Raw genomic sequence first — 19,211 nt, 5'->3', positions numbered from 1 at the left:
TCTGATTTTAGTGCCTAATCTCTTTTTAGGGTGATATGTATGTATATATTTTTTTCTTTCTTTTTTTTTTTTTTTTTTTTTTTTCTGGAGGCAAGATCTCTCTCTGTCACTCAGACTGGATAGCAGTGACATCATCATAGCTCACTGCAAACTTGAACTCCTGGCCTCAAGTGATCTTCCTGCCTCAGCCTCTGGAGTAGCTGGGACTACAGATGTACACCACCACACCCCGCTAAGAGGGTGATATATATATTTTAACCATCACAGCTAAAGGCTGAGGATGAGGGTGGCCGGAGAAGAGAGAGAGAGAGGGAAAAGAAGACACACTCTGGGTTGTGCAGGTGGTGGCCCAGGGAGCAGAGATAAAGTGTAACAATTTGGGCAGAGATGGGGAACCTCTGGGACCTCCATGGAGGCCTTAAGAACATCTCTCCAACCTTCATTCCCAGCTCTAATACCTCAGTGCACAGACCTCAGCTCTCACTGACCCCGTATTTCAAGGGCCACTCACCTTGTCGCTGTGCTACAAGGGGCAACAGAATAAAAGGAGTACCAGCCTTAGGGCCCTGGTACGATCAATAACAGACTTACAGCAATATTCGTAATCATTATGACCAACGAGATCACCCTGGGACCCTAATAAGAGAAGCTCATATTTACAGGAGAGCAGAATGCAGCTTTAGTGGGACTTACACAGACGGCAACCCATCCTGTCCCAGGCCTCATAGAGGCAGGGTACCTTTTGCCAGTTAGATGCCCTGTTGGCAGGGTTAATAATTTCCATTACTAATAGCTAACAGCATTTAATATGTGTTCAACATGCACGATCTCATTAAATATCTGCAACCCTGTGATGTATATATTATTCACCTCCATTTAATGTTCTCCCCATTTCAGAGATGATGAAACTGAGGCTCATGGAGATTGAATAACTTGCTCAAGGTCCCCGGCCAAGCAGGGACCCAAACCTAGGTGTGTCTATGTGATGCCAAAGCCCATGCAGTTAACATGTATAATACCTTCCATCACAGACTCGAGAATACTCAAATATGGTTTTTCTCTCACTTTTGCTTCCTCCCTTCTTCCTGCTAATCCTAGGTTTTACTTCCTAGGATTCTCATGAAAAGGCAGGTTTAAGGCCAGCTGACCTCCCCTAAATAGGCCAAGCACATGGCCTTGAAGCTAAGCCAGAGAGAGAGAGGGGGGGGGATTCAAGCCCTCTCGCACTGAAGAGGGAGTTCAAGTCATTCAATGTGGGGAAGAAGGTTATGCTTAATGCTCTATATAGCCTACATGCTCATCACACCAACCCTAACAAGTAGAATTTTTCAACCCTCTTTCATAGATAGGAAATCAGAAACTGAATAGGTTGAACTCACAGGGCACAGCTATGTAAGGGTGAGTTTGGGATTCAATTCAAAGTCTGACCCCAAAGCCCATATTCTTTCTCACACAAGGTCACGAGGAGTGATGTTATTTGGAGGCTTAATGAAGCCACATTATTCTAGAGCGTTCTTACTTCTTAGCAGTTACCAAGGAGCCTAGAGGGAAAATTGTGGGCCCTAAACATTTGTCCCTGCTGGAGATGCTGGTGTATTCTGCACCAAAGCAGGATCCGTGTTTTGCACAGAGCAATGATGCTCTCTGAGCAGTCCCAGGTCACATGAAGGAGCTTGGCCAGCTCGTGGTGGTATTTTCAGCAGATGACAGAGTGCTCAGCCACAAAGCGAACTTAGGGGAGTCTGGAGAAGGGTGTTGCCAGGGGAAGTGACCCAGGGGAAAAGCGATTTGGGGCTGTGGATTTCTGGCTGAGATTTATACAAAGCTTTCCCTGCAAAGCCTCGTCCTTTGATTTACGCTCAAACCGGAAGACACTGCGAGCATCCAAAAAGCCAGACTGGAGCATGAACAGCTGAGCTCTGCAAAGACTTTATCTTGGCCCGGGGTACGTGTGGTGATGGGGGCAGCAGGCAGGGGTGACCTGGGGGCATCTGAATTTGTGAACCCACACTTTCCACCAGCACCAGCTTCTGGAAGCGGGGTACCTGCCGTGAACCCTGACATCACAAAACCACAAGAGCTTTTGTCACCAAGGTAGGAGAACAAATGAGATGACCCCTAGAGGGAGCTTCTAGCCTGAGGCAGCTTCTCACATAATCATTAAACCGAAAATCCGTCTTGAAGGGCAGGGATTAGAGCCATCCTCCTACACAGCCTTCTGCCCGCCACCCCCACTCTCTCCTTGCTCTTCTTACCTGTCTCCCCACCCCCTTCCTACCCCTGGGTTTGATGAATAAAGAAGTTCCAAACCACCTTGCTTTCCTAATGTTTCTGTACAAAGCTTGAAACAGTGAAAAAATAAATTATAATGTTCAAATTCAAAGGCGGCTTCTCTCAGGAGAGATGGGCTGGCAGCAGAGCTTCTATTTCTGATTTCCTCTGCCTTTTTTCCCTCAAGGGTTAGCAGCACACATTCTTCCTACTGTGGACACATCAGACGAAGGAAAAAAACCAGGACTAAGTCTTTCCTCTCCTCTGGCTGTTCCTGCATGGGAGCTGGGACTTTGCGGCAGCCCAGGCTCCCCTGGGTACTTCCAATAAACATTTCCCCATTCTTGATAGCTTGATAACTCCTTCTAGATCTAGAATCCCCCAGATGGGCATGGTCTCTCCTTTTTTTTTTTTTTGTTCATACCTCTACATTGTGCTATGTATTATGATTCTTTGGGCCTGTATGTTGTCTTTTGCTAGACTGTAAGCTCCTTTAGAGGTTCTAAAGGTCTTTATAGATCACCACCAGTTCCTAACCCAGTAGGTGCTCAATAAATGTGTTGAATGGATGAATATAGGGGCTGTTTTTAATCATGCCTCACCTTGTTTGGGAAAGAATTCAGGGACAGGAATGGAATCTGAGCCCAGAGCAGTCACTTGAGTCAACATCAGCCTTTTGCTTTCACAAGTACTAATAAAGTTCAGGACCAAAATCTTCAGCATGTGAAGTGCCTGTGGCTACGGCTCAAAGAATCTAGCTATCCGGAGAGCAGCAGTAAAGTGAATGAGTAAAACTAGCGCACAGCCCTCGAACTCTCGTATCTTATTCCACTGGCTTTTTGGCAACAGAGTTCTCTTTCCTAATTGTGCCTGGCAAAGCTGGTATTAAAATGAGTTGGGGGTTGCTGAGCGTACAACCACTTATAGGACCACGCTGGGTAAGCAGGACAGGGACACTTGCCATAAAGTGCATTTTAGGTGACTTCTGAATAATCAAGTGTGGCTCTTTTGGCGTCTACCTGTTGAGGTCAACCAAAGGAGCAGTAGAGCATAATGGTTCCCGATCTTGAACTTTGGAAACGGACTCCCACAGTTCATGTCCTGGCTCTACCGGCCGACACTCTGTCACAAGCTGACTGCCTCCATTTTTTTTTCTGTAAATGGGGGAAACAGTACAACCTTCGGAGACGTGTTATGAAGTTGAAGTGAGGTAAAATGGGGCAGTATCTAGCACCGAGTAAACGCTACTGAGTGTTGCCTCTTTCTGTTACTGAGTTTCTGGGGTTGGTCGTTCCCTCTGGACTTCCTCAGACTTTGTGATAGTGCCAAAATCTCCATCCTTCAAACAGGCAATGCTCTACATGACACAGCTTCCTACCCTCCTTCAAAATCTGGAAGAAAACACACAGTCATCAGGGAACCGTAGGATTCCTGGACTAGGGGTACTTGTCCTGGATCTCAGGACTTCTGCAAAGCCTCCATCGGGGGAAACTGATCTCCAGGGCCAGTCCCAGGGCGGTGCATACTGAAGCTCTCTCCTTTGCTGTTCTTTCGACCTTTCTAGACCCCGAAGGAAAGGCAGACAGAGGGCACACCCCCTAGCCCCATTCTTGCCAGCTTCTCTAGCAGATGCTCCTGGGGAGATAAGGTCTTACCTCCGTCACTCTATTCCTTTTACACAGAACCCTAAAAGTCCTTTGAACTTTAGTGATTCAGAAAATAAACAAGAATCTCCTTCCAAAAAACATTTCTTTCTAGGTTACAAAAGAAAAGAAAGAAAAGAAAAAGTTTCCTTCTTCCACTCTTTTGCAAGATTCGGAAAGATGAATTTCCCCAGGTAAAATCCTTTATAGCTGTGTGAAAACTGGGTTGTTCTCCAAGTCTTTAGTTAAGGAGCCTCCAGTGACACCTTAGTTTCTAGAAAGGCTGCCCAGGGATTGCAGTTATCTTAAGCATCGTAGTGAAATGGTTTAGAGATCCCCAACTTGTATCCTGGAAATAGAAAGGAGTTAGAAGAAAGTCAGGAGCCAGGACTGCACAGAAATGTATAAAACAAGGAGCAGTGTTTTGGGAAAAGAGCTCTGAGGGCAGTAGGCAGATCTGGATAATCAGAGTAAAAAAAGAACAGGCCTGCTCCTTACAAAACAAACCCAGATCCAACCTTCATCCTTGCTAGAAATGAAATGATGGGTGGTGGAATGGTGTCAAGGAAAAGCCAGTCGAAAAGAGTACCTGCATTTAGTGCAAAACGGAAAAAGGGACTATGCCTAGGAAACTTGTACTAAAATGGCCAGTATTTGCAGGGTCCAATAATGCCATTTTTTAAAATCATGCTGAGATGATACCGACAGTATTCCTTTCCATCAGTATCCAGAAGCCGTCAATGTACACCCATTTGCTAGGAACCAAGCTAGACTGATGTCATATCCATGCTCGTCACTCTTTATTTCTGGCCTAAATGAAGTACAAAATTGAAGTCAGAATCTGGTTTTAGGAGGTCACACAACCCAGCCCTCACGCTCCAAGAGACTATAGCACCGTACTTTTCTAGCTCTCTGAACAGCACTAAAGAAGGAAGCGCAAGAGAGACCTCAAGAGCTGTAGAAAGTCACGTGGAGACCCAGCGTTTGGAAATAGCTGCGACCTGCTGGCTGGTGAGGAAGTTTATGCTTGACTCCAACATTCACTGCAAAGAAAGAAAAAACCCACACATAAAAGCTATGTCTAGCTCATTTTTGTCAATGTGGTTTTTTCACAAATTATTTTTGAAACACTTGAGGAGTATATAGACAGAAGGGATGCGACCTACAGTATATGCCAAGGTTTGTCTAAAAATATATTACACCTGTTCTGTTCTGCACACTGGTCATATTTTATCAGTGAAGTAAGTACTCATAATGCCAGACGGAATGTGTTTTTCCTTCCAAGTCTTCAATATTTTTCCCTTCTGTAAAGCAAACCTCCTCTTCTTTTCTACCTGCACTAAAATAAAGCTAGCACCATTATCCATATGACATACCCACCACCAGAGCTACATTTTAACTACTATTCCTGAACCAATTATTGTTTAAACAAGAACTACTTCAATAGTTTTCACAACAGCATGGATGGTTTAATTTAGCAAACATTTTTGGCTGTTCCCAAAAGGAATGTCAACTGGTGTACTGGGTTTAAATCAACTTGCCGATTATATGAAAAAGAATGCTGAAACATTGGTTTCGTTCAGTGCCTCAAAACTAGAAATACAAACTCACTGATAGTTCTGAAGTATGAATAGAAGACCTTTTAGGATATTACAGTAGAACTTTAATTCTCTGTTGATGCAGATAACTGACTAGACAACAAAATGTTGATATAAGACAGTTACGGTCTTCATTTACTTTTCTGATTTCAAAGGGCAGCAAATGCGGCTAAAATTCTGGACTTCATGTCTTCCAAATACTGTAAGCACCTATGGATTCGTGTTCTATTGATTCATGGATAATTCTTAATAGCAAAGTGATTAGTTCTCATAGCTCCCCAAGGAAGTATACTGGTATCACTGTACCCATTTTGCAGATGAATAAACTGAGTCAGCTGAGTCAAATGACTTAATATGATTAAGCAAGGAATTAGACCCATAATTTCAAATAGCCTCCAGACATGAACTGCTTCCTGATTAAATGTTTTCTTCTAAGGTTTGCCTAATTGTGAAATGATCTCAAAGTTCTAATTACTATATATACAAAGCAAGTTTTTAAAAATATAAAATCTTAAAACTCACATGTTAAGGAACGGGTAATAGAGGTTTGCTACTTACCAGTCAAATTCCATTAATAAGACTTTTAGCCCAATGTAAACCTCCTAAAGCCCATGTAAGAGTTTAGCAGTATTTGGTCCAAATTCTAACTTACTCAAAAATCTGAATAGTAGGCAACGTAGTTTAACAGAATTTAATCCATGCAGAAACTACAGAAATTCTCCTGAGCCATTTTTAAATGGGCTCTTCTGTTTACTGTGCAGTTTAAACCTGTTCAAAACTGGTAAACAACAATAAAGGGCATATAAGCTTACCCATAATAGCTTATGCTTCTTAAATGTAACCACTTTTTATTTTAAACCAAAATATATTTTGATTTTTTTCAAGAAAGGCTTTCAGAACAAGTTTGAAATGAGAAGTCATTTGGTTTCTTTTTTTCTTTACTTTTTTTTTTTTTTTTAAGACTTTTTTTAAGTCTCACTCTGTCACCCAGGCTGGAGTGCAGTACTCTCATCATGGCTCACTGCAACCTCGAACTCCTGGGCTTAAGCGATCCTCCTCCCTCAGCCTCCTGAATAGCTGGGACTATAGGCACATGCCACCAAGCCCAGATAATTTTTCTAGTTTTTGTAGAGACCAGGGTCTCGCTCTTGCTCAGGCTGGTCTTGAACTCCTGGCCTCAAGTAATCCTCCTGCCTTGGTCTCCTAAAGTGCTAGGATTATAGACATCAGCCAACTCACCTGGCCTTAGTTTCCTTAATGTTTTAAAATAAAAGTAAAAAGACCATTTATCACAACATCTATACATATAGAAATCCTATATCACAAAGGTTTGCCTTAAGGTAGCTTTTCAAAGTAATTTAAAAATAAATCATAGGCATACATTGCTGAAGAGTACTTTGGTAAGACATTCCACCTTTCTTTAGATTGTTTATCAATACGCACAGATAAGAAGTGTGTGTGAAAATAGCCACACGGGGCCAACGGTTATAATTTTACTTAGACTTAATGGGGCCGCTAAATCTACAGTCTTTAGTTTCAGGGAATTATCCAGTCGTTCTAAAATGAGAGAAGTAATTTACATGATTGAATTAAGAAAACCGACACGAGTATTGATATAACTTAATGATTTCTAAAAACATTTCCAGATAACCTGTGATTGCAGTTTACGGCCAATGGAAATATAAAATCTCTCAGAACATCATTACGACCTCTGTGCATGTTTCACGCTAGATAGACCCTTCTCATTAACACTTTTGTAGAGATTCTGTAAGTCATGTGGCTAATACAAAAATGGTTTTATTTCTGATTTCAAATCAGAATAGCAACTAATCTGAGGGAACAAAGTGCAGTGCTTAAGAGCATGAACTCTGGAACCACTACCTGAGTTTGAATCCCAAGTCCGGCACTTATGGGCCATGCCATCTTGGGTGAGTTAAGCTTTCTGTGCCTCAGTCCTGCTCCCCTCCGCCCCGCCCCCTCCCCCCAATCTTTAAACTGGGTTAGAACTGCACTTGACACATAGTAAGTGCTACACCAGTATTTGTTAACTAAAAGATTTAAAAGATCAAAAGGCAGCTTCAACAAACAACAATACTAATTTTCCAGTTGTATGCACATTGATACTGATCCTGTGTCTTTTGAAAAGAATCTATCTTCCTCATATACCACAAAAACTAAAGAACTCTATCTCAGGTGACCTCCTGGGCCAAGCATCAACTGATTGGCATACTAAACAATGTTATTTCAGCAATGACCATTGTACATATTTGTCTTCTAATAAGGCTGTTTTCCTCTTATCTGTTCTTGCACTAGAGCTGTTATCCAGCTTCTGGCAAAAGCATGCATTCCAGTCAAGGATATACATTTGACATACCATGTCTGTATTATTTTGTTTGTGTAGGAAAAGGGTGTTGAAGAAGGTCTCCAATCAGCATTTTCATTAGTTTAAATATGTCCAAAGAGACATATATTATTTTCTTTATCTATTACAGTGGCTTGTTTTAAAATAACCTACATCCTGGAGGTTTGTTAGATTAGGTCTCTCAATTAACATGCCAGTACTAAGATATCTATATGTGAATGAAATTTACACTAACACGCATTAGAAAAACTTTTGAACTTGGGAGCATCTTTAGTTTCACCTTCAAAAGCTAAGTTAACTAATCACAGCAAATAAAGATTGTCATCTTTAAGGAGGCATTTTGAAGAAGGCCTACCCTTGCCATCTATTATAGGTGAAAGCTATTTAAAGGAAATTTCACGATGTACCTGATTTTAGAAAAGATAAGGCAGGACAGTAAAGAAATATACTAAATTCAGAAAGCTTCCTTTGGGTATCATTTTCCTCACTCATCCACGAGCTATGTAATCTCTAAGGCAGCATTTTGGATACAGGGTAGGGTATTCAAAGACTGCTACAGAATCTATACTTATAGAAGTCAAAAAGATGGGAAAGACCTATGAAGATAATGAATTCATCAAACCCTCAACCAAAACAGTCTCCACACAGAGGGCCAAAAGCATGGTGGCACAGTGGGCAGGAAGAGATTTGGGACTAAGATGTAAGTTTTCCTAAGATGTGCTAGACAGCAGTAGCTTTTTAAAAAATTTCCATTCCTAATGAGCAAAAAGGGCATGAAAACAAGACTTTTGTTCATTTAAGAAAAAATTATAGGCCAGGCACAGAGGCTAACGCCTGTAATCCCAGAACTTTCGGAGGCCAAGGTGGGAGGATCACTTGAGGCCAGGAGTTCAAGACCAGCCTGGGCAACATAGTGAGATTTTTTTTTACAAAATAATCAAATTAGCCAGGTGTGGTGGCATGCGCCCATAGTCCCAGCCTCTCAGGAGGCTGAGGCAGGAGGACCGCTTGAGCCCAGGAGTTTGAGGTTACAGTGAGCTATGATCAGGTCACTGCACTCCAGCCTGGGCAACAGAGTGAGACCCTGTCTCAAAGAAAAAAAAAAAATAATGAAGTTCTCAAGGACACCAAGCTCAAATCAAACTAATAGTTTTCATGAGGACTATCGAGATAAAATTTGGAGGCCGGGCACGGTGGCTCACGCCTGTAATCCTAGCACTCTGGGAGGCTGAGGTGGGTGGATCGTTTGAGCTCAGGAGTTCGAGACCAGCCTGAGCAAGAGCGAGACCCGGTGTCTACTGAAAAAATAGAAAGAAATTAGCTGGACGACTAAAAAATATATATAGAAAAAATTAGCCAGGCATGGTGGCGCATGCCTATAGTCCCAGCTACTCGGGAGGCTGAGGCAGGAGGATTGCTTAAGCCCAGGAGTCTGAGGTTGCTGTGAGCTAGGCTGAAGCCACGGCACTCTAGCCCAGGCAACAGAGTGAGACTTTGTCTCAAAAAAAAAAAAAAAAAAAAAAGAAAGAAAGATAAAATTTCGAATTAATCCTTCTCAAGTGTCAAACATAGGTACCAAGATGAAATTTCCCTGAGATTTTTGTAAGTACATATACATATATCCTTAAAACCTGAAAATATTTACATTAAGCTCAATATTTAAAATTCGAATGTGTATGTTCCAGACTGTTACAAATTCTATTATGTACTGTCCAGTTACCTTATTCTGATTTTCAGAAAATGTTAACTTGAGCTTTTCATTTTTAAATAGGCAGTTTTCTTCCAAGCCTATAACTTCACCAAGTCTGTTGCAGAAACTAGTGCTTATAATCATTACCCGGATTATTCTCTTACAGCTATTCAAACTCTGCGATCGCAAAAGCACATAACTGGCAAGTGCTGGCAGACCAGATCTCTGCGGGTCCCACTCACTTTTCCAATACTTCTTCATAGCCTCATTCTGTCCACTAAAGGACAAAGGCCTCACCATGGAGCCGACAGAACAGCTTAGCTCTGTCATTCCCAGTGCTTGTTTCTTTAAAACTTTTTATTGCTCTAAACTGCATGGGTAAATGACAAAAGGCTTTTGTGGACTGGTGTCCAAAAACCTCATTTGAGACCAAATTTATTTCACTGGTAACTCAGAGTGTGCCAGTTTCTTACTATAAAAGTACAAAGTTACTTTTTTCTTCTAGTTCAAGACAACTTTCTCACCAATACTGTATCAACACTGTATCAATGGACACCTAAACAGTGAAATGACTCATTTTACTTTAAAAATAGTATTATTCCTTCTAACTCCTTATGATTTTGAAAAACTCCATCCTCACCAAGCCACTACAATTTGACACACTCTAAGTAACTAATCTCTAAACCCCACAAACCAGGTTGGACACCCACTTGCAAAAAATACATATGTGAACGTTTCCGCTGAACACAAACATTAGCAACCTGTCCAGCTGAAATGATTTTGATCATAAATTCCCTAGCTAAATACAAAGACTAAACTCTAAAGATTACTAAACAGATCGCAATCTTTTCTTTTTAAAGTTAGGTCAGCTGCTTTGTCTAAGAAAGTTTCCTCAGCTCTTCGTCTCCCATGCAAAAACAGAAAACTGACCCAATGGTCTTTCTCTCTCTCTCCATATAAATTTCAAATAAATCCTCTCGGATTACACGAGTGAATTTCATCTTATCACCTGACTCTCTTAGATGTCAGCATGCTGACACCACATTTTAAAATTTGCTATAGAGTTGACTAATTTTAACATACCATTCCTATCATGAGACAAACGTGGACTGAAGAGGGTTGTTTAAAAAAAAAAAAAAAAAAAAAAAGCTGTCCCAAGCATTGGTCAGACGACACAGTTTATAGTTTTGACAGGACAACTTCTTATGTGGCAAAACACTATCTGGTGCACTGATTGAGCAACTGCTTTCCATTACTCCTTCATGATACAACGAGTCCGAGTCAGATCTTTCCCCATTCTTACTTAGCATTTACAACAGAACTCCGGAGGTAGATCTTTAGAAAATGCTTAAAAATAAAGACAACAGGCATTTTTAATTTTAAAGAATTTTAATACAAACTTAATATAAACTATTTCAGTCCCTCTTAACATGTAAGACACTGACTCAAAATACTTTTATACCATTTTTTCAAGTATTGCACAATATAGGTACAAAATTAATATTTACGATTACATTTTCTTCCATAATATATAGCAAAAATCTTTAAACTTTTAACAGAAAATACATTTTTTTAAAAAGCAAATATTCGTACATTTTAATTCCACCACTAAAGGAATATCCTGTACACAATTTTTAGAATAGTTGATGTCTTTAAGATGGGTATTTTACAATTTCAGTAAAAAAAATACAACATGAAGCTGCTGTCACAGATCACTGTAGTAAAAAGATATAAATGCAATACCGTGTCGTAGAAACAATATATATATCCTCTGATATTTTACAAACTTTGTACTAAATTAAATTATACAATTAGAAAAGACCAATAAACCCACTTATTAGTGCTAATTTTTTATAAAAAAAAAATCAGCCATGTCCTTGCTATATCTTAAATACTGTAAGAGGCCATATCTGAGAGTATACTTTAAAATATACAGTCAGTATAAAATAACTTTGTGCTTGGTTGGCAAATGAAAAATGATGCATGTTTTGTTTTTGTAACCAAGCTTGAATGTATCCTTACTATAAGCTTAAAAAAAAAAAAAAATCTCAAGGAGGTACAAAGAAAAAAAAAAAAATCCCCCTTGGGCCCGTGCATTTTAACTTGTACATTTTTTTCTTTTTTTTAGTTAGCCATAACAGGCTGGAATTGCTGGTTAGAATACTGCATGTTATTTAAGCTAAAATTCAAGCCATCTACAAAAGACTTCTCGTTGAGGCCTCCATAGGCCGCAAACACATCAAAGGCATTACTGTACTGGAGAGGACTGAGGTTAAGGGGGCTGTCACCTGGGAACATTCCATTGGTACTACTACCTTGACCCTGCATATTAGGAAAAATAAATTCCTTGGCATTAGGAGAAAGAGCAGAGGTTTTCTGCTGTTGTTGCTGCTGCGGTGGCGGTGGCGGTGGTGGTGGCTGGGATGGCTGCTGCTGTTGCTGTGGCTGCTGCTGGCTACCCAGGCCAAGCCCATACAGAGAGTGCATTGAGGACGAGATGGCTTTCTGCTTCAAGAGGTCATTCACATTCAAGCCGAGGTTGATAGGAGAAGTACGTGCAACCTTGTTGCCACGGCCGCTATTCTTCATTTTGGTAGAGCCAAACTTGGTGGCAGCAAAAGTGGCAGTGGTAAAGGTTAAAGGCTGAGTGGACCGGGGCATGAAGGTAGGGCTTACAGCAGCAGAGTGACCAAAGGGAGGCGATGGAGAGCTGGACACTGATGAGGCTGGGTCACTTATGGGCATAAAAACCTGGGCCTCTGGGTTAAAGCTGTTTTTGATCTCCTTATCCAACTCACATCCATTTTCATTATTATCATCCACATAAAGCACCTTCACTGGTCCCTTTTCACCAATTTGGTAGGAAACCTCAAATGGGTCGATCCAAACACTAAGATCCTGTGGCAGATTGCCACGAACATCATCAATGTCCAAACCACTCTCTTTGGATGCTTGTTCAATCACTGGGTCCACTTTCTCCCCTACGTGTATACATCTAAACCCTGATCCTTTGTATGGCTTTTCAGGATACCAGTGCCCTTCATATTTCTTCTTAAGAAGTCTTTCAAGCTCTTCACCAAAAATGTTGACACGTCTCCTGGGAAGCTTATTGTATAAATATGAAATAATAAAATTTAGTGCTACTTGGATTTCAAGCTGCATAGCTGCTATGCCACAAAGTTAGGTTTGTTTCAACTCTCCCACCAAAAAAAAAAAAAAAAAGAAAGCGTTCAGTTTGTGGCAGGGAAACAAATTTTCATTCAAAGTGCTGGTATTGGTAGATTATCCTTCACCTTGAGTGATCTTGTTCCTTAAAACAAAACAAAAGCAAACATGTCCAAATAAGATAAATGTAATAGAAGTCCCATGACCTTTTTGTTTACTCCTAGAGTAATTTTACTTTTGAAAATCTCTAGTAGGCTACAAAGCCTGAAAAATATAATTAGTACAAAATAAAATAACATACGATAGAGAATTGTTTATTAAAGTTCAGAATCTCATGGGAAACTGCAGATTTATAGTTAAAATGATATTTTTTAAAACTCTGTTTACTTTGTTTTTGAATGAAGTTCTAAGAAAAACATCTCCACAATATGCATTCTTCTTCTTCCTTCAATTCTCACAAGAATATTTACTGGAAACTGTATTCAGCAGATGCCCCACATATACAAGCCACTTTTAGAAAGTGGTCATTAATTTTTATTGTTATTCACCAATTTAGAAGTAGATACTATATTTTAGTTCATTTTGGATATATACTGTTTAAATCTGCTCTATTGTTAACATTTAGAAATTTGAGAAGTTAGGAAAATTATTTTAATTTCCAAAGTACATGATGCTAAAATTAAAGGTACTAAGTACTACACGAATTGTTATCCTATTCAATGATGATTAGGAACCAAATCGTCCTATAGTTGCAAGCCTTAAATATACTAAGGGCACACAATAATGGAGCTTCTCTGTGCTTTTTTTCAATGTGTATTTTTCTAAATCTGAAAATCTCTTCGGCCCGAGTGTAACAAAAGTAACAATGAATTTTAAAGCTCCATTGGTTATTCTGTTTAAAGGCCAGGGTATCTGAGTTTTATTCTGATTTTAAAAACCACCTCCCTCCCTCTCACGGGAGAACAGCCGGAGAGGCATGTATGATAAGGTCGACCTTTAAACGCTTGCTGGATCAGCACTGGGTGGGGATAAGAAAAGATCAAGGGCAAACAGAAGATATTTGCGAAGGGGACCTATTTGTACACTGAGGTTGGATCAAAAAGGACATTTAAAAATCAAGTTGGTATGAATTCGTCTGTTCCATTTTCCATATCCGTGGTGACAAAGGGAAAAGAATCCCTGGCTGCTCCTAAACTACAAACACTTTCTAAGTCAAAAGCCTGAGCGCCGGCACGGGCAACCGATTAAGCCCAATTGCTTGAAGGTGCAGCCGAGCAAAATTCAGGCTCGGTGGAAGGTAGTTTTAGAGCAACGCCTTAAGACAGACGGGAGTGTGAAGAAATTACATAAACAGCCAGTTGAGTCTCATTAGATTTCTGCTCACAGCTCTCGGAGCCCAAGCGCTACAGCAGCAGCAAAAGCAAGAGGAGGTGGAGGTGGAGGAGGAAGAGAGTACAAGCCTCCTCGCAGGCGAAGCAGGAGGAGGAGGGCCACGGGAATGGAAAAGCAATCTCCCGAGGCCGAGCACCAGCACCGAGCAAGTCGGGGCGCCGGCCGCAGCCGGGTCAGCCGCTCCCCTCCCCCGCCGTAACCTGACCCGCCGCTCCCCGCTCCCCCCACCCCCCACCGCCCGAGGCTCCTGGGACCCGGCCAGAGCCCAGGGGAGCACCGGTTCCCCGGCACCATTTTCGGTCGGACTGCAGCGTTCCCCGCGAGCTCGCTGCTTCTCCCGTGCGCCCCAACCCCCGACTCCCGTCAGCTCGCCCCGGGCCGCCCTCCCCGGTCACCCGCCCGGGCCAAGCCCGACGCGCCGCCGCCCCTCGGAACCGCCTCCCGCGGGGCCTCGGGAGCCGCTCCCCTCGGGTCCCGGCGGCTGCCCCCTCCGCGCCCCGGGCTGCGGCGCTGCCGGCCCCGAGCCCCCGAGGGCCGGGGCTGGACGACGCTGCAGCCCCTCCTCCGCTGCACGGCCCAGGGCTCCCGTCTCCTCGCCGACCCCGCCCGCCGCCCCGCGATACTTACGGGCTGCTTCGGGGCTGCTTCCAACACAGGCCGGCGGCTGGGCGGGGGAGAGGGGCGGCAGGGCGGGGACACGGGAGGGTCGGAGCGCCGAGCTGGCCGAGTGCAAGACGTTGCCGCCGCCGGGCGGAGGACAGCGGCCTCGGGCGGGCCTCAGGAGCTTGCTGCTTCTGGCTCGGGGTGGCGGGGACGGGGGTCTGGCAAGCGCGCTCACTTCACACAGCCCAGTGCCCCGGCCCAGCGTCCCCGTAGTCGCCCTCTCCGCGCCGGGCCAGAGCTTCGCTCCTTCTGCCGCGGCGCGCGCCCCGCCTCTCGTTTTATATTCTCCTCCCTGCCCCCATTCCCCTCCGTGGGGGTGCGCGCGCCCGCCCCGCGTCACACAGCTTTGGGCGGTGTAACCATTCCCCTCCCTCCGCGCCGGGCGCCCCAGACCCTCTCCCGCTGGCTCCGCCCCTGCCCTGCCCCCCGACGCCATTGGCCAAGTCCCGCCTGCCCATGTCCTGACGGGCGGCGGACGGCCGGGGTGGGGAAAGTCACACCCCTCGGGCTCCAGGAGGACCAATGAACCGACGACCTGGAGTGACTGTGGGCGGGATTAAGAGAAAATTTGGAAAGCGATTGGAGGAGAGACGTGCCAGTGAGGGCGAAAGGGGTGGGGAAGAACGGCTGCGCTCGGTTTAGGCGCAGAGCGCCGGGGAGATGGGGGAGGGGAGCGGAGCCGGTGGAGCGGTGGCGGCAGATAACGCGGAGAGCCCCAGGCCCCGAGAGAGGGAGGGGAGAGGATACAGAAAATGTCCTACCCGAGCGGGGCTGTGGCCGAGGAAAATCGCACTCGCGGACTAGCTACCAAGTCGGCCCCCAGCCCACCCCAGGGGAGTTCAGAGAAAGGGCGAACTGTGACCCGGACTCGTGCACCCGATTAATTGCATATTAATCACCTCAGGGCCTAGGCCAACTGCCACCCAGAGAGTGGCAACTGCAGAACCCAAAGCTGTGGTGCCGGGCTGGGGGTGGGGAAGGGCCACCTCGTCACGCCTCCCGCCCAGGTGACAGTTTAACTGCCTCCGCAGTGCCACCTCAGACCGCCCCGTGCGAGCCGGCAGCAGCTGAGACGTGGAGATGGCTTGAGAAGGATCACATTTTATTGCAAACGTCCCAGCCCAGGCCTCCACGGCCCAGGGCGTGGCGACGCGATGCCAGACAGCGTGTGTCTCTGAGTGTATACGTGTACGTATACGTATACACACATGCATGGTGCATTTCAAGGGCTTGCTTTAACTCGGGTGCACGGAGTAAACACGATGCCTTCCTGTAATGCGCATTTAAGATAATTTCCGATTGAAATACGTGAGGGAGTGGGGAAAGAGAGGGACCCAAAGGGTGCGACCGGGTAAGCGCCTCTTTTCACAACCTGCCCCAGAGAAACACACCAAGTTACACTGGGAGTGGAATGGAGCGTCCCTCTCGGCTAAAAATATTACTCACAGGTAGCAACGACGCCTGATTGGCCGCGCTGTCCCTTAGCAACCAGGCGATTGGCCGTCTGGTATCCAGGAGACCGACGTCAAACTCCGACTGGGGAAAGGGGAGAGAAAGTCTGGGGGGAGCTGAGGAGGGGAGGGGGAGAAAGAGAAGCAATGAATGAAACGCCCATCGCCTGGCCTTCCCGTTTCCCCTTTCCTCTGCGTTCTTGGAGCACTTCCTGGAAAAACACCAGGTGGGGCGCCGCCTCCCCTCAAAACTGCGGGGCCTGCCCTCAACTTGCTGTAAAGAAGTTAAACCGCAGCTCACCCAGGCGTGGGGTGTCCGCGGGGCGGGCCTGTGTAGACCAGCTGTGCTCCTCGGGCACAAACCCGCTTTACGAGTCGGGCGTAGAAGCTTTTCGCTTTATGGGTTCGAGATCTGGAAGTAGCCTTCTTCTCCCACCCCGACTCTCCCCCCTCTCCCTTTTAGAAGGAACCGCATATAGAAAGGACATTTCTCAATGAGGGAAAGATGGGTTTGTGGAATGGGCTGAGGGTGGGGAATGGTCAGGTGACCGATTTCATGTTTATTGTGCAGATTCCTAAAACATAGTTTTACTCAGTGACTCTTTAAGCTCGGATTTTTTTTTGTTTTTAGGATTTAGGTTTTCTATTAATAGTTGCAAACAAAAGTGGAATTAAATTGTGAAAATATGGCAAGCATTTTAAATTAAAATGCCCCTTCCTCTGCATCGAAATATCATCAAAATATCAAATATAAATTATTCATTCTGTTTTCTTTTTTTTTTGCTCATTCGTATGTTTTGGTTTTTTTAAATAATGACCATTAATTCCATTTGTAATAAAAATGAGTTATTTTTAATTTTATAATTAGTTGAGAACAGAAATTGCAAGAAACTAGGTAGGATATTTTGGGAATGGCTTACCAAGAGAAACACTTGATTTTTCATGTGCTCCAGAGCATAATTTCTCTTACCATTAGGCAAATAATGTTACTGTACCAAACATCCAGAATTTCAGGACGATGTATCTGGATTTGTAATTTGGAAAATATATCACTATAATTAGGGGAGCATATTAAGCTTGGCTGAGATTAAAATGTCTAACTAAAGATAGATGAATCGTAATTTTGTCAAGCCTATCTATACTTTTCATGAATTCTCTAAAAGGACAGCACAAATTCTCTTTTCTGAATGCCCCCAATCCATAACGTTTGTTTAAAATATGAGAGCAGTCATCCGATAGTTGCTGATTAAATATCAATAGCAGTAAATAAACATTTTAAGTCAGAAATTTAGATGTCAAAAGTTTATGAGTTATTGCTGCTCAGCCCAGGGGTATGAGAGGGTTTCAAACCAAATATAAACACACACACACACACACACACACACACACACGCACACAGATACACATGGAGGCCCTATCACATACTGGAAAAAGCATTGAAAGGTAGGTATTGGAAGATCTGAGTTTCAACTCAGTTTTTGTCAACTTTTAGTTTTCTCACCTACAGAAAGGGTTGGATTAGATATCTCTAACATCTCTTTCAATAAAAAAAAATCCACATTTAAAAACTCCATGTTCCTAACATAAATAATGTAGTTCTTTTTCAAATATGGATTGCCAATAGAAGGGAAAGCCAATTTATATCTATGAACATTGCCAGTCACAAAGTATAAAATGTCCTTTATCCAAGTTTTGCGCTTTAAAGAACCCCTTGTAGGGCTGATTACTATTTAACATTGAATCTGGAATTAGCTGGAGTGGACAGCTAAATGATTGTTTCAATTTATGGAGGGGAAAAAAGGAAGAATTTGGTATTAGGCTCCAGGCGGTATCACAATCAAGAGGTATACCTCTCTCTGAGCAAATGATAGTCACTAGAAACCATGGCCTTTGCCTTTCACATCTTACCTTCCACACAATTCCTAGCCTCACCTTACCTCGTAAAGGCAGTAATTGGTAAAAAAAAAAAATAACTTCCAATATCATTATAAAATACAGTTCTTGAAAGTGCCCTGAATTATTCCCTCATCCACACACACATACAGACACCACCTGATTTCTGAGAGAGATGTGTCCTAAACTTTCTAATTCTTATTGTGTTTCCTTGCAAATTGAGGTAGGATTGCAGGAGAATGGCTATTACATAGTGTGTATTACTAAGGCCCATTGCACTTCTAGGGAATCGACCATTTACCTTTATTTGAAAAGAAGGCAACATACAAATATAATATTGTTTTTATCATTATTCATTTCTTTATAGACAGTCATGCAACACAAACCATAGTATACTAATTTTAAAAATGATAAACTAACCATAGAGTTATTAAAAAAACAAGTAAACCAGTCCTTTCCTAAACATTTCTCAAAGGAAGGCAACGCACTGACGTCTGAGGAGACTCAGTGTGGTTTCCTGTGGCTTTTCGTATGGGTTTGTAAGGAGGTCCAGAACAGCCTGGCACACAGGTATTTGTAATTAAAAGATAACTAGATAATGTTGAGCAAACCCATTTATCTTTGGAGCAGGCAATTCCACCGAAGCAACTTGGTCTGATAGGAGAACGTCTCCTTATAACTTGCTTACTCCCTATAATCTTGATGAACAAAAATCCGAACTAAATCTTGAAATTTCTCTCCATTAGCTAAGGATGAGGATATTGATTTCAGCAAGGGATTGTCATGCAGGTTCTAGGAGTGATACAGTGTTCATGACATCCTGCGTACAAAGAACATTTACTTAAAGTTCTCTGTGAGCAAATGTTATTAGAGTACTTTAAATACATTTAAAGCATGGGTCGCATATGTTATTATGCAGCTCTGCTTACTAAAATAGAATATAGTTTTTATATATATATATATATATATATATAAAAAACACCAGTTGTGGCAGACACTGTTGCCAGCTCACCCATTTCCCATGCCCCATTCTCATCCCCTGTCTTCCTGACTAAAGCGGCTATAAGAGCTAAATGTGTGTTT

The 19,211-nt window shown here is 43.1% G+C and overlaps 1 protein-coding gene across 3 annotated transcripts; it reads right to left on the bottom strand.

Moving 5' to 3' along the window:
- Positions 1-10,934: 10,934 nt before the first annotated feature.
- Positions 10,935-16,709, bottom strand: TOB1 (transducer of ERBB2, 1). Of its 3 annotated transcripts, XM_069481168.1 has the most exons (3): positions 16,537-16,709; positions 16,231-16,342; positions 10,935-12,874 (listed from the first exon to the last, which is right to left on the bottom strand). In XM_069481168.1, the coding sequence occupies exon 3, from the start codon at positions 12,724-12,726 to the stop codon at positions 11,689-11,691; it is 1,038 nt and encodes a 345-aa protein (XP_069337269.1). In that variant the 5' UTR covers positions 12,727-12,874; positions 16,231-16,342; positions 16,537-16,709; the 3' UTR covers positions 10,935-11,688. The 3 variants fall into 3 exon arrangements, with proteins under 3 accessions (XP_069337269.1, XP_069337268.1, XP_069337270.1); XM_069481167.1 differs by lacking the exons at positions 16,231-16,342; positions 16,537-16,709 and adding an exon at positions 14,749-15,036; XM_069481169.1 differs by lacking the exons at positions 16,231-16,342; positions 16,537-16,709 and adding an exon at positions 14,749-15,036 and having other exon boundaries at positions 10,935-12,669.
- Between the last annotated feature and the right edge of the window lie 2,502 nt (positions 16,710-19,211).

Source organism: Eulemur rufifrons, chromosome 9 (assembly GCF_041146395.1).
Source record: "Eulemur rufifrons isolate Redbay chromosome 9, OSU_ERuf_1, whole genome shotgun sequence".
Lineage (NCBI taxonomy): Eukaryota > Metazoa > Chordata > Mammalia > Primates > Lemuridae > Eulemur > Eulemur rufifrons.
Note: the sequence above shows the minus strand (reverse complement) of the source record. Positions and strands in the feature narration are given on the sequence as shown.